Source organism: Bos indicus x Bos taurus, chromosome 6 (genome assembly GCF_003369695.1).
Source record: "Bos indicus x Bos taurus breed Angus x Brahman F1 hybrid chromosome 6, Bos_hybrid_MaternalHap_v2.0, whole genome shotgun sequence".
Lineage (NCBI taxonomy): Eukaryota > Metazoa > Chordata > Mammalia > Artiodactyla > Bovidae > Bos > Bos indicus x Bos taurus.
The window spans coordinates 88,230,197-88,244,763 of NC_040081.1; the positions used below are offsets into that span (position 1 = coordinate 88,230,197).

At 39.5% G+C, this 14,567-nt stretch overlaps 1 protein-coding gene across 2 annotated transcripts in view; it reads right to left on the minus strand.

Moving 5' to 3' along the window:
- The window catches only part of RASSF6 (Ras association domain family member 6), a 71,557-nt gene that overhangs the window by 51,789 nt on the left and 5,201 nt on the right, over positions 1–14,567 (minus strand). Inside the window, exons 2-3 of one of the 2 annotated variants that reach the window (XM_027544728.1) lie at positions 13,748–13,945; positions 5,912–6,010 (exon numbers count right to left, since the gene is read on the minus strand). In XM_027544728.1, coding sequence (XP_027400529.1) covers positions 5,912–5,970 — 59 coding nt within the window. In that variant the 5' untranslated portion in view covers positions 5,971–6,010; positions 13,748–13,945. The remainder of the gene's footprint in view (positions 1–5,911; positions 6,011–13,747; positions 13,946–14,567) is intronic. The other variant, XM_027544727.1, reaches the window with a different exon arrangement.

A 14,567-nucleotide genomic window follows, 5' to 3' on the forward strand; every position in this document is an offset into this window, starting at 1 on the left:
TTCTCCATCATCTCTCTGTCTTGAATCTCATTTGCTTCCTGCTTCTCCTGCAGATCACTCACATGCTTTTATCACCCTTTTCTCTTCCCAAACTATCATCTTTCAGGTACTTTTAGCAATGTCCATCTTACTTCTCTCTAGGATCTTTCTGTCTCTCTCACCTTTGGTTTTATACAGATGTTACCTTCTCTCCCTTTCATTATCAGTCATCTGCACTTACTTTAAAGATTAATTTGTCTTTCATTTCAATTTCCCATTTCCTCAACTTCCTTCTTGTATCTCCAACAAAATGTTAGCTACGTTGACATCCCAAAGTGGTGCTTTATATACATACCCACCATATCGCTGCTCGTCCTCTCCATTCTGCGTCCACATTCCTTCTGCCCACTTTCCATCCAAAGCCTTACCTTCTTGTTTTCTACTTTTCCTACTTCATTTTGCTCTTTTCTACCCTTGGACCTTGAATCTTCTCTGTTCATACTTATTCCCTTGGTGATATTAGTAATTCTCAAAAGTAACATGTTTAGGACTGAACTCCTGATCTTCTACCCCAAACGTGGTCCTTTTGCAGTCTTTATAATGTCAGAAAGTGTTCACTCCATCCTTCTAGACACAATCTTTGGTATCATCCTTAATGATATTCTCATACCCCACATCTAATCCTTCAGGATTTTCTATTGTCCTTCCCTTCAAAATATACCTAGAATCTGACTGTTTTTTCCCCCTATCTCCGCCACTGTCACCTTGGTCCAAGCCACCATCATCTCTACTCTGGACTCCAAGTTTCTCAATAGTTTCTCTGCTCCTACTCTTGTCTCCTCTTTGGTCTGTCCTTAACAGAGCAACCAGACTGATCCAGAAACTCATGTACTCAATATTCTTAAACGGTTTATCATCTTTTAAGTGGGAAAGACAAGTCTCAATGGCCTGTGAGGCCCTACATATTCTGGCCCCATTGTATCTCTGACCTCACCTTCTCCTACTGTCCTTCCTATTTCACCTTCCACACTGGCTTCCTCCACTCTTATAGGCCTGTAACTGCTCAGGGCTTAGCATCTCCTTTCCTGGAAGCCTCCCAGCTAGACGGCAACACAGCTTATTCACTCACCTCCTTCAGGCTTTTCTCCCAAGGCTACCTCCTCCCTGAGGCCTTTCCTGGCCATCTTATATGAAATCTTAACTCACTGATCTCCACCCCCAGTGATCATTACTCCCTTTCCAGCTTTATTTTTATCCTACATATCTTTCAGCATCTCATAGTGCATGTTGTTTAATACTTACCCTACATACTGTTTCCCCTTGTTAGGAGGCAGCCCCATGAGGGTAGGGATTCCCAGGTGGTGCAAGCAGTAAAGAACCTGCCTGACGCTGCAATCACAGAAAACTAACCAAACTGATCACATGGATCATATCCTTGTCTAACTCAATGAAACTTTGAGCCATGCTGTGTAGGGCCACCCAAGATGGACAGGTCATGGCAGAGAGTTCTGACAAAATGTGGCCTACTGGAGAAAGGAATGGAAAACCACTTCAGTATTCTTGCCTTGAGAACCCCATGAACAGTATGAAAAAGGGCATAGAAAGAGGAGCTCCCCAGGTCGGTAGGTGCCCAATATGCTATTGTAGATCAGTGGAGAGATAACTCCAGAAAGAATGAAGAGATGGAGCCAAAGCAGAAACAACACCCAGTTGTGGATGTGACTGGTGATGGAAGAAAAGTCCAATGCTATAAAGAGCAATACTGCATAGGAACCTGGAATGTCATGTCCATGAATCAAGGCAAATTAGAAGTGGTCAAACAGGAGATGGCAAGAGTGAATATCGACATTTTAGGAATTAGTGAACTAAAATGGCCTGGAATGGGTGAATTTAACTCAGACGACCATTATATCTACTACTGTGGGCAGGAATCCCTTAGAAGAAATGGAGTAGCTATCATGGTCAACAAAAGAGTCCGAAATGCAGTACTTGGATGCAATCTCAAAAATGACAGAATGATCTCTGTTTGTTTTCAAAGCAAACAATTCAATATCACAGTAATCCAAGTCTATGCCTTGACCACTAATGCTGAAGAAGCTGAAGTTGAATGGTTCTATGAAGACCTACAAGACCGTTTAGAACTAACACCCAAAAAAGATGTCCTTTTTGTTAAAGGGGACTGGAATGTAAAAGTAGGAAGTCAAGAGATACCTGGAGTAAAAGGCAAATTTGGCCTTGGAGTACAGAATGAAGCAGGGCAAAGGTTAATAGAGTTTTACCAAAAGAACGCACTGGTCATAACAAATACCCTCTTCCAACAGCACAAGAGAAGACTCTACACAAGGACATCACCAGATGGTCAATACCGAACTCAGATTGATTATATTCTTTGCAGCCAAAGATGGAGAAGCTCTATACAGTCAGCAAAAACAAGACCAGGAGCTGTCTGTGGCTCAGATCATGAACTCCTTATTGCCAAATTCAGACTTAAATTGAAGAAAGTGGGAAAAACCACTAGACCATTTAGGTATGACCTAAATCAAATCCCTTATGATTATACAGTGGAAGTGAGAAATAGATTGAAGGAATTAGGTCTGATAGATAGAGTGCCTGAAGAACTATGGATGGAGGTTTGTGACATTGCACAGGAGGCAGGGATCAAGACCATCCTCAAGAAAAAGAAATGCAAAAAGGCAAAATGGTTGTCTGAAGAGGCCTTACAAACAGCTATGTAAAGAAGAGAAGCTAAAGGCAAAGGACAAAAGGAAAGATATAAGTATCTGCATGCAGAGTTCCAAAGAATAGCAAGAAGAGATAAGAAAGCCATCCTCAGTGATCAGTGCAAAGAATTAGAGGAAACAACAGAATGGGAAAGACGAGATCTCGTCAAGAAAATTAGAGATACCAAGGGAACATTGAAGTGAAGATGGGCTCAATAGTGGACAGAAATGGTATGGACCTAACAGAAGCAGAAGATGTTAAGAAGAGGTGGCAAGAATACACAGAAGAACTATACAAAAAAGATCTTCATGACCCAGATAATCATGATGGTGTGATCATTCACCTAGAGCCAGACATCCTGGAATGTGAAGTCAAGTGGGCCTTACGAAGCATGCCTACGAACAAAGCTACTGAAGGTGATGGAATTCCAGTTGAGCTATTTCAAATCCTGAAAGATGATGCTGTGAAAGTGCTGCACTCAATATGCCAGCAAATTTGGAAAACTCAGCAGTGGCCACAGGACTGGAAAAGGTCAATATTCATTCCAATCCCAAAGAAAGGCAATGCCAAAGAATGTTCAAACTACCACACAATTGCACTCATCTCACACGCTAGTAAAGTAATGCTCAAAATTCTCCAAGCCAGGCTTCAACAGTATGTGAACCATGAACTTGTAGATGTTTAAGCTGGATTTTAAAAAGGCAGAGGAACCAGAGATCAAATTGCCAACATACATTGAATCATAGATAAAGCAAGAGAGTTCCAGAAAAACATCTATTTCTTCTTTATTGACTATGCCACAGCCTTTGACTGTGTGGATCACAACAAGCTGTGGAAAATTCTGAAAGAGATGGGAATACCAGACCACCTGACCTGCCTTCTGAGAAATCTGTATGCAGGTCAGGAAGCAACAGTTATAACCAGACATGGAACAACAGACTGGTTCCAAATAGGGAAAGGAGTATGTCAAGGCTGTATGTTGTCACTCTGTTTATTTAACTTATATGCAGAGTACATCATGAGAAATGCTGGGCTGCATGAAACACAAGCTGGAATCAAGATTTCCAGGAGAAATATCAATAACCTCAGATATGTAGATGACACTAACCTTATGGCAGAAAGTGAAGAAGAAATAAAGAGCCTCTTGATGAAAGTGAAAGAGGAGAGTGAAAAAGTTGGCTTAAAGCTCAACATTCAGAAAACTAAGATCATGGCATCCGGTCCCATCACTTTATGGAATAGATGGGGAAACAGTGGAGACAGTGACAGACTTTATTTTCTTGGGCTCCAAAATCACTGTAGATGGTGACTACAGCTGTGAAATTAAAGACCCTCACTCCTTGGAAGAAAAGCTATGACCAACCTAGACAGCATTAATATGCTGAGACATTAATAAAAGCAGTTATTTTACTTTTCCAACCAAGGTACATCTAGTCAAAGCTATGGTTTTTCCAGTAGTCATGTATGGATGTGAGAGTTGGACTGTGAAGAAAGCTGAGCACCGAAGAATTGATGCTTTTGAACTGTGGTGTTGGAGAAGACTCTTGAGAGTCCCTTGGACTGCAAAGAGATCCAACCAGTCCATCCTAAAGGAGATCAGTCCTAAATATTCATTGGAAGGACTGATGCTGAAGCTGAAACTCCAATACTTTGGCCACTTGATGCAAAGAACTGATTCATTTGAAGAGACCCTGATGCTGGGAAAGATTGAATGCGGGAGGAGAAGGGGATGACAGAGGATGAGACGGTTGGATGGCATCACTGCCTCAATGGACATGAATTTGAGTAAACTCCAGGATTTGGTGATGGACAGGGAGGCCTGTGTTGCTGCAGTCCATGGGGTCAAAAAGAGTCAGACATAACTGAGCAACTGAACTGACTGACTGACTGACTGACACTGCAGGAGATACAGGTTTGATTGCTGGGTCGGGAAGATCCCCTGGAGGAGGAATATCGACCCACTCCAGTATTCTTGCCTGGTAAGTCCCGTGGATGGAGGAGCTTGGTGGGCCACAGTCCATGGGTTTGCAAAGAGTCAGACACGACTGAGTGACTTAACATACCCATGAGGGTAAGGGTTTGTTTCATTCATTCCCAAACTCTCAGGATCCACAAGAGTACCTGTCCACAAGGAGCAGATAACTAGTATCTGTGGAATGAATGAGTGAATTCTCTATCTAGTGCGTTCTGCCTTCTTCCCATTTCTTGCTCATCCTCTTCCTGTGGGCTTCAATTCCATTTTAACCATATTTGTTCTCTCTGCTTTCCCATTGTGCAGTTCTGCAGCATTTATTCTACTTTATCATTTATTTGGCTTTGTTTCTCTTCCCTGTAAGACATGGGTCATGTTTCAGAGCCACTTTTTTTTTTCCTTACCTTTGTGTCTTTCTCTTATTCAGCTTCTGCTTTAGCTCAGCCAGGTTCATTTTTATCTCTACTCTTAAAGTTTTCAAATCCCTGCTCTATTATACCTCAACTAACATGATATATGCTATTTGCTGTGTATAAGAAAATAACTATAGCTACTGGTCATCTATTACATAACCTAACATCAAGAGGGAAACAGTAAAAAATGAAGTGTGTCCTGAAGAGTAAGGAAGGGAAGGACAGAACAGGACAGGAAAGTCTGGTTCAGGTCTGTGGGATAATTCTTTGATGCATTATTTATGACGAGTCTTAGATCTTTTACTGAATGCTGCTCCTGAGAACTGTGCCAAGTATTAACATAGAAATTTAGCTTCTGGTGACATTAGACCACTACTTATGAAATAGAGTGATTGTTCCATGATAGGCTATGGCTTTGCAGTCTTCAGGAACTTATTTACTTAATTTGTTATTCAAAGGCTCAACTGATGATTTGTGTCATTGATCTTGTGGATCATATGTCATGCTTTTTTACTGATATACATTTAGACTTTATTATAATCCCTGTGGAAAAACCAAATTTAGACACTGTTTATCTCATGTGTTCTGAAATATTTTACAAAGCCCTTACATAATTTTTATAATATATATCACTGGGTTCTTTTTATAGAAAAATGAGAATAGTTAGAAAATGTAACGATGTCATTTTCCAGTTTTTTTTCAATACAGCTGAAGTTTTCAAATGATGGTTAGAATGACATAATGCATAATAAATATAAGGTATAACCCACAAATGACTGATGACCAGAATGATATATAAGGTGTGTAGCTGTAGGTGTATAGTTACCCGGTAATGAACGTCCTTTCATTGATGAAGATCCAAGAGGAAAACTGATGAGCCATCATAGTCTTCTTCTGCCCCTTTCTGAGACCATCTGAGGCTACCCTAAAACATTAGAATAATATTAATGGTATGTTCTTGGATACATTCATAAATTAGTCTCAAGTTTACATTGAAATTGTTTGTTGTATCCCTACTGTGTAAAAATATTCTTGGGGGAGTTTTTAAGTAGTGTTTTGTGTCTGTGGGCATGAAGGTTAGACTGGAGAGGGAAGTAAAGAGACTTTTTACCACGTGTCTGCTTTGAATCTCACCCTCTGTACGTGAGCATTTGGTAGGTAGTATCTCATTTACTCCTCAGGTCTTCCTAGCAAGGTAGGGGCATTATTATCTCCATTTCAAACAGTAAGTAGTGGAACAAATCATTTGAAGCAAGGTCTGAATATGTTTGTTTCCTACTTTTCCTTTCACCAATATTGTTTTTGAAGTTTGCAAAAAGGTTGTATGGATTAAATATTGTTGATTTTCTATAAATTTGGTCATTTTAAGATTTTTTTTCAAAGATCTCTTTTTCCTACATCTAAGGGAATTAATATTGAGGATAAGTAAAATGTTCTCCAAAATCTTCAATTTTAAGAAAATAAACTTAGAGTTCAGAGTTTTAACTACAACTCACTTTGAATGGGTATTAAATAGCATCCTGTAAACCCACTTTTCACAGAATAATTTGTTTCGGGAACAAGTAATAACATGTTTTTTTGTCCCTTCCATTCCTCTCCACCACCTCCATATAAGCATTAAGATATTTAGGTGCTTCATTCCATTCTTATTTCTCAGTATGTGCTTTTGAGAAAATAGCCATTTTTATCCTCTTTTGATAACCATTTCTTATTTTAAATTGAAAATTATATTCTTCATTTACTTTATGGAAAATATTAGTAAAGGAAGTGAAGTGAAGTGAAAGTTGCTCAGTTGTGTCTGACTCTTTGTGACCCCACGGACCATACAGTCCACGGAATTCTCCAGGTCAGAATACTGGAGTGGGTATTATTCCTTCTCCAGGGAATCTTCCCAACCCAGGGATTGAACCCAGCTCTCCCACATTGCAGGAGGATTCTTTACCAGCTGAGCCACCAGTATAGCCAGTAAAGGGAGAGGAACATTTAATTTTATTTTGACCCACTAAAGAAAGATGATGAAGAGGGCATAGGAAGAAACAGTAGATGAGTCAAAAATACTTATCCTGACATACAGATTTCCCCTTGGTGATCAATTTGAGAAACTAACTGTGTGACAGAGAAATGGGAAGAGAGAAAGGTAGAACAGGGAGCTGGATATCAGAGGACCATACAAACTACAATGTTGGCCCATGGTAAATGCTAATGATTTGCAAATGTGTAAGTGAGATCCTGGATCAAAGTTGTGCTGACAGTCACTTTCCAGTTGATGGCTCTACTTAGCTATGCTCCCAGTAATGAAGGCACCCACCAGTATGTCTAAATTTGGCATAACTCCCATTGTAAGGAACCCTCCTCTGAATTTTTAGTATTTGATTTGGAATACATGAGAAGAATTTTCTTCATTTTTTCAATTTATCCACAGTCCTGATGCTAGCAGGTTTCGGTGATTTAAAAGTCATCCTCCTGCTCCATCTCTTCATAAATGCACAGATGGGCTCAGGGTGTTTGAAGCAGCTGTTTCCTGATGCAGAGCTTATGCTTTATTGAGAAGTATAAAAAGGGAAAAAAGAGAAGCTCCTTGAGGAATTCTGCCTAGTTGAAATGATATTTCAGAAGTCTTCTTGGTTTTAGATTTTATAGTAAAATTTCCAGGTATTTTTGAAAAAAATTAAATATCTTGTTATATTTTTAAGTAAGATTTCTAGACACTTGTAAAAACATCAATCTAGTTTTAAAGTTCTGTTTATATAGCAGCCAAGTGTTATTTTCTTTAAAAAGATATTAAATTCCCAAAGGCTTATATGATCCAAAAAGAGGCATTTTGCAATCATTGAAATTTGGGGGGCAACATGAGAACACAAACTAGTTAAAGTAGAGAAGAAATTCTAGAGCAATGTCTGGAGGTATGCAAACTGAAAACTATGCAGCTATGAAAACTATATAAACTGAAAAACTACAAAAACTGGCCCAAGGCAGAGAAGGATCAGCTAGTTTGGTAAGTCTGTTTTTGGAATATTTCTAGAAAGAATTCTCTTTGGTATGATTGTGCAAAAGAATATATTCCTTTCATCCCAGCAATTGAATTCAAACTGACTGAACCCTGTCCCATTCCACAAACACAATTTCAAGTTTCCAGGCAGCCAAAATCAAGCTCTGACTCGTGGGGTTAATTAAGTATGACATAACATCCTTCAGATTTCCTTCAGGCTCTGGAAACTGTGGTCAGATATGAATGATAACCTTATTTATGTCTTCATATAAATGGCATTAGGGTGTGACCAGAGATTTTGTATAATATTTTCTAGTCATTCCCTTTTGCAGAAATTGAATATTTAATTACCATTGCTTCATGCCTACAGAATCAGACGGGCTATAGCCAGAATAAAAAGACAGGCTGGAGAGTAAAATTTCATTTTTTTTTCTTAAATTTTAAAAAAGAAGGGGAGACAATTTTAAAGTAGGTCATTCCAGCTGGGGTAAGGTGTGTGGAAGACATTTCATGTTTTCTTTTTCCAAGAGAATAGCTTCCCTGGTGGCTCAGATGGTAAAGAATCTGCCTGCAATGCAGGAGACCTGGGTTTGAACCCAGGGTCAGGAAGATCCCCTGGAGAAGGGAATGGCAACCCACTCCAGTATTCTTGCCTGGAGAATTCCATGGACAGAGGAGCCTGGTGGGCTACAGTCCATGGAGTCGCAAAGAGTTGGACATGACTGAGCGACTAACACACACACTGCAGTCAAAAACAACAGCAAAAAAAATGAAAAGAAGAAAAGAGATTTCATAGAATCCATCCCTGATTTTCCCTGAGTACATCCCTGATGTACATTGTTACTTTGAAATTATAGAATCTATTAGAAAGCTATGAGCACGTCTCACCAGGCATTTTATAATGGTCTCTAAGCTGAATGCTTGACTAATTTCCCTTTATGCTTTTGCCATTTTGATCATCACATCATCTTGCTATCAGATATTCCTGAGATCTCATTCTCTGCAAATACAGCTCAAGTCCCCTAACCTCACTTTCAGGCTTTCTGTATTTCCACCGAAACCTACTTCCCAAACTCAACATTGAAACTTTCTTTAATACCAGGCTTTGCAGTCTAATGGAGTCACGTGTCATCCAGTCTCTTCTCACCATTCCCCTTTCCTTCATCTCTGCAGATTCAGATCTCTACTTCCTTCTTGTCTCTGCTCAGAGGGAACCATATCAGTCTCCCCATGGCCTGTTTTCTATACTGCTGTGATGTCACTCTCTGCTTCCCACTGGTATTGCCATGATCATTTTATACCTTATCTCATTTTCTAATCGTGTCCGCCACTTCTTAGAATTTTGCCTAGAACATAAAAGGAATTTATATAATATTTATTTAGTGACTAACTAAATGTCAAGCTGTATCTGTGATCCAAAGGACTGTCCGCTACTAATAAAACTTTTCTTGACCTCATAGTTAATATGGTATTTTAGGTAGGACTGGAAGTGAGTGATATTTTGAACTGAAGTACAAAGGCAAATTGACAATGATGGGCTGAAGAATCATTGCAATGGCCTCCTGATTGGTCCCCACTCTGTATTCATAAAAACATTAGCTAAAGTATCATTCAAGTTAGCAAACAATTGCGATGTAATTATATTGTCACTCATGACCTATGCTGAAGCAAATTGTAGCTAGCTTCAGAAGACGTAATTAAATTTCAAAACAAACAAATAAGAATTCAAAAGTCCTTTCATTATTTTGACCTTAGAAAGAAGGACAGTTGAATGAAATCTGTGAAAGAAAAGGAAAACAAGTAACATTTTTCTTGATAAGCATTATAAGCTAATTGAATAGGAAATAATATTGACTGAATCCAAAAGTTGGCTAAGCAAAATACTCAATTGAAATACTTGAAAGGTAAAAAGGTGATTTGGTAAAAGTCCCAGCTTATTATTAATTGCTAAAGTGAGAAATAGATCTATGAATTCAAACGGTTTCCCCTTTCCATTCCTATTAACCATGATTCATCGTAAATTAAAATCTGGTAGTGCCCTTGTGTGGAGAAGGCAATGGCACCCCACTCCAGTACTCTTGCCTGGAAAATCCCATTGATGGAGGAGCCTGGTAGGCTGCAGTCCATGGGGTCGCTAAGAGTCAGACACGACTAAGTGACTTCACTTTCACTTTTCACTTTCATGCATTGGAGAAGGAAATGGCAACCCACTCCAGTGGTTCTTGCTTGGAGAATCTCAGGGACCGCGGAGCTTTGTGGGCTGCTGTCTATGGGGTCGCATAGAGTTGGACACGACTGAAGCGACTTAGCAGCAGCAGCAGCAGTGCCCTTGTGAATATCCTCTAAATTACAAAGACTTAGTAGATTTAAGGGTCTGAGCTGCTGCTGCTGCAAGGTCACTTCAGTCGCGTCCGACTCTGTGTGACCCCATAGACGGCAGCCCACCAGGCTCCCCCGTCCCTGGGATTCTCCAGGCAAGAACACTGGAGTGGGTTGCCATATCCTTCTCCAATGCATGAAAGTGAAAAGTGAAAGTGAAGTCGCTCAGTTGTGTCTGACTCTTAGCAACCCCATGGACTGCAGCCTACCAGGCTCCTCCATCCATGGGATTTTCCAGGCAAGGGTACTGGAGTGGGGTGCCATCACCTTCTCTGAGGGTCTGAGCTAGTTTTCTCAAAAGGCTTAAGAGGAGGATAACCAGAGGTTATGATTAAATCAGCAGAAAGATTTATGAAAAAAAAAAGAAAAATTACAGGTCTGAGGCCTAAGGGCCTTACTTTGAATGCTCACAATTACTTTGGTAGAACATAAACTATGACTTTGGGCTTTCCTGGTCACTCAGACAGTAAAGAATCTGCCTGCTATTCAGGAGACCTGGGTTCGAACACTGGGTTGGGAATATCCCCTGGAGGAGGGCACAGCAACCCACTCTAGTATTCTTGCCTGGAGAATCCCCATGGACAGAGTAGTCTGGTGGGCTGCAGTCCATGGGGTCGAAAAGAGCTGGACACGACTGAGCGACTAAGCACAAACTATGACTTGAGGAGGAAGGTAGTTGTTAAAAATATAAGTGTTTTACTGGGAGGGGTAATCTTACAGCCTCTCCCATCCTGGGGCCAGAGCTTATTGACTTTGATTGTGTAGGAAATAAGATCACTTATTCAATGTTTGGCTATCTATTTTAAAATTTTGTCCACATAGACTACAGCTCAATATAGAATTAAATAGGCAAGTAATTAAATCTTGGAGAAATAAACAGTCCTGGAAGTACTAGGTCAGTCAAGGCTAAAATAGACCTTGGAGGCACAACAGGGAAGAGAGAAGACCAGGAAGATAGAATCAGTCTGAGCAGGCAGCAGGGATGAATACCCCGAGAAAGCAGGATAAGTCAGCACCCGTATATGAGCAATGCTGAGGATGGGAAGCATCTGAAGTGGTTTACCTCTTTCCGCTCTGCATCCTGCATAGATGTGGACTTGCCTGAACTGGCCAGTTATCAGAATGAGGCCAAAGGATGTGAGGTGAAGCCCAAATAAAAGGCCAAAAGGACCAGTCATTTAAAGTACCCTCTCAGGTTCAAACATGGATTAATTAAATGGTTACTTGTTTAAAAGTGGAAAGTTTGGTTTGCTCCTCTGTATATCAACAAATATTTCACGAGTTCCTTCTCTGTGCCTGCTATCGTGCTAAGCCAGGAAGCATAGCCTATATTTGTATCTATATCTGCAGCCCTCGATTCCTGAGGCCGCTGAGTGCAGAAATGTCAGAGCAGTCATAATTTTACAATGAGCTAGAAAAATACATGTGTTTACTCCCCGGGTCCTCCAGCCAAAGAGAATTTCTCCTTTGAACTTTCACAGCAAAATATCTGAGGCTTTCTAATTACTTATCGCTTTCTCTCCCTAATCATATTTTATTTTACCTAGTTTCCTTTAGAACAGGATGATGGCTTATTTTATTTTTTGACTCCTAGAGTGAATGTATATATGCAAGTATGTAGAGAAAACATATATTAATATAAACCAATGAATATATCTCTATGTTCAGTATGTGATGTGCGTGCTCAGTCGCTAAGTAGTGTCAGACTCTTTGCTACCCCATGGACTGTAGCCTGCCAGGTTCCTCTGTCCATGGGACTTCCCAGGCAAGAATACTGGAGTGGGTTGCCCTTCCCTTTTCCAGGGGATCTTCCTGACCCAGGGACCGAACTTGTGTCTCTAGCATTGCAGGTGGATTCTTTACCACTGAGCCACCTGAAAAGTCATTCAGTATATGGAGAGATGTACAAAAATATTAACAGCAAAACTGAAAGCTGTGAAATTATGAGTGATAATATTTCCTTTTTGATTTCATATGTACTTTCTAAATCATACATGAGGAGCATATCTTACATAACACACGCCATATTCATGCCTGCATGCTCAGTAGGGTCCACTCTTTGCGACCCCATGGACTGTAGCCTGCCAGGCTGCCCTGTTCATGGAATTTTCTAGGCAAGAATACTGGAGCTGGTTGCCATTTCTTACTCCAGAACACACATTATAAAAATTGCTAAAAAAAAAAAAAAGAAAAGGGACTAGAGAGTATCACATTAGAATAGCAATTATGTATTTCAATTATGAAGTAAAATTATATTAAAGGCTGTACACATGGAGGATTTTGTTTTAAATATTATTTTGGCCTGAAGAAACAATGGAAAATTACAAATATGTATTTAGCTCTAAAATAAAGCTGTTTTCTCTAAGCTCTGACCTGGAATCTTATAGTACAGAAGAGCAGAGCCATATACAATTATATCACTTCAAGGAAACAAAACATCTGTAATTCTAACAGTTATCTAATTATTAGAAAACAGGAAAAAAGTCAAGAAAAATTTGGGTTCTGGGAAATACTTGGCACCATACTTTTTTCTAAGGAATGTGCTTCATTTGCAGAGATGGCAAAAGTTGAGTGTTGGACTATAAATATTATCACTTTATCGGGTGGTATTAATTGCAGTTAGGAAATGTTTGTTTTGAGATACAAGTAAAAATGTATTATAGTCTTTAATAAACAGAATGTGGATCAAAGGACTAAACACAATGTGGATCAAGCAACCAGATTTTTATGCGACTATCCCATCACCATCAGTCCCAGTGGAATCTAATTTGAAATGCCAAGCCATTAGTATGCTATTGCACATTTACACGGTGCTAACCCTGGGTGCTCCACTCTCCCCAGAGTGCCCTCAGGGAGGCGAGAAAAGCAGGAGCAGTAGGAGAGGTGAACTAGTTTGAAGCCACCTCAGGATTCAAAGTACCTTGCCACCGCTTAGTCTGGGAGGGAGCTATTCAGTCTGCCAACAACATCTTCTGGAATCGCTGCTATGAACCAGCTCCGGATTCTCTGCTTCATCTAGGTTTCCAACAGGAAATTCTAAGGTTGACTTTACAGGGACCATGGCTCATTTTTCCTGTTCATTATTTGGCTGCAAAAGGATGATCCCTTTCTCCTCTTGAGCTCCATTCACTAGAATCTGGGATGATGATGGAGATGTCTTTTAACCATCTCCGCTACTAAGATAACAGCCTCATCCCTTAAGAAGGAGACACTTTCATGTTCAGTGACAGAAAGCAGCAGTACTGGTTCATTTGGTACTTGAGATGATGTTATGAAATGATGAAATCACTATACCTGATAGTCTTTAAAAGACTAATTTTTGCAACAGACCCCAATCTTCTCTAAGTCCAGACTTCAGCGAAAAGGAGAGCATTCAAAAGAAGTTCTTTTGCAGAGGTTGTACTTTCAATTGACTTTTACTTGACTTGTTTTTATAAAGCCCATGTTTCTCTATCAATCTTAAATTCCTTGTCTGCCTTGTGATCAAAGAATCTGCACAAGTAAATTGACAACATTAGATTTCTATTTCAATGAAAAATATAAGATACCTCTTATTTAAGGAAGTTAAAATAAGTATCGATACAAAACCTTAAATTACATGCTACATATATATTACACATATGTTACATTATTTTAAATGTAATCAGAAAGGTTAATTTGTTTTAATCACTGCTGGTTATTTCTTTCTTCTGATTGACCAAAACATTTAATAGTTTATCACAAAATTTTATAGGCATTAGAAATAGTAGAAATACATTTATATACTAAAATAAACTTTAGGAAGATTTATACCTGTTTATTCAAACTTAAATTGAAGAAAGTAGGGAAAACCACTAGACCATTCAGGTATGACCTAAATCAAATCCCTTATGATTATACAGTGGAAGTGAGAAATAGATTTAAGGGACTAGATCTGATAGATAGAGTGCCTGATGAACTATGGAATGAGGTTCGTGACATTGTACAGGAGACACGGATCAAGACCATCCCCATGGAAAAGAAATGCAACAAAGCAAAATGGCTGCCTGGGGAGGCCTTACAAATAGCTGTGAAAAGAAAAGTGAAAAGCAAAGGAGAAAAGGAAAGATATAAGCATCTGAATGCAGAGTTTCAA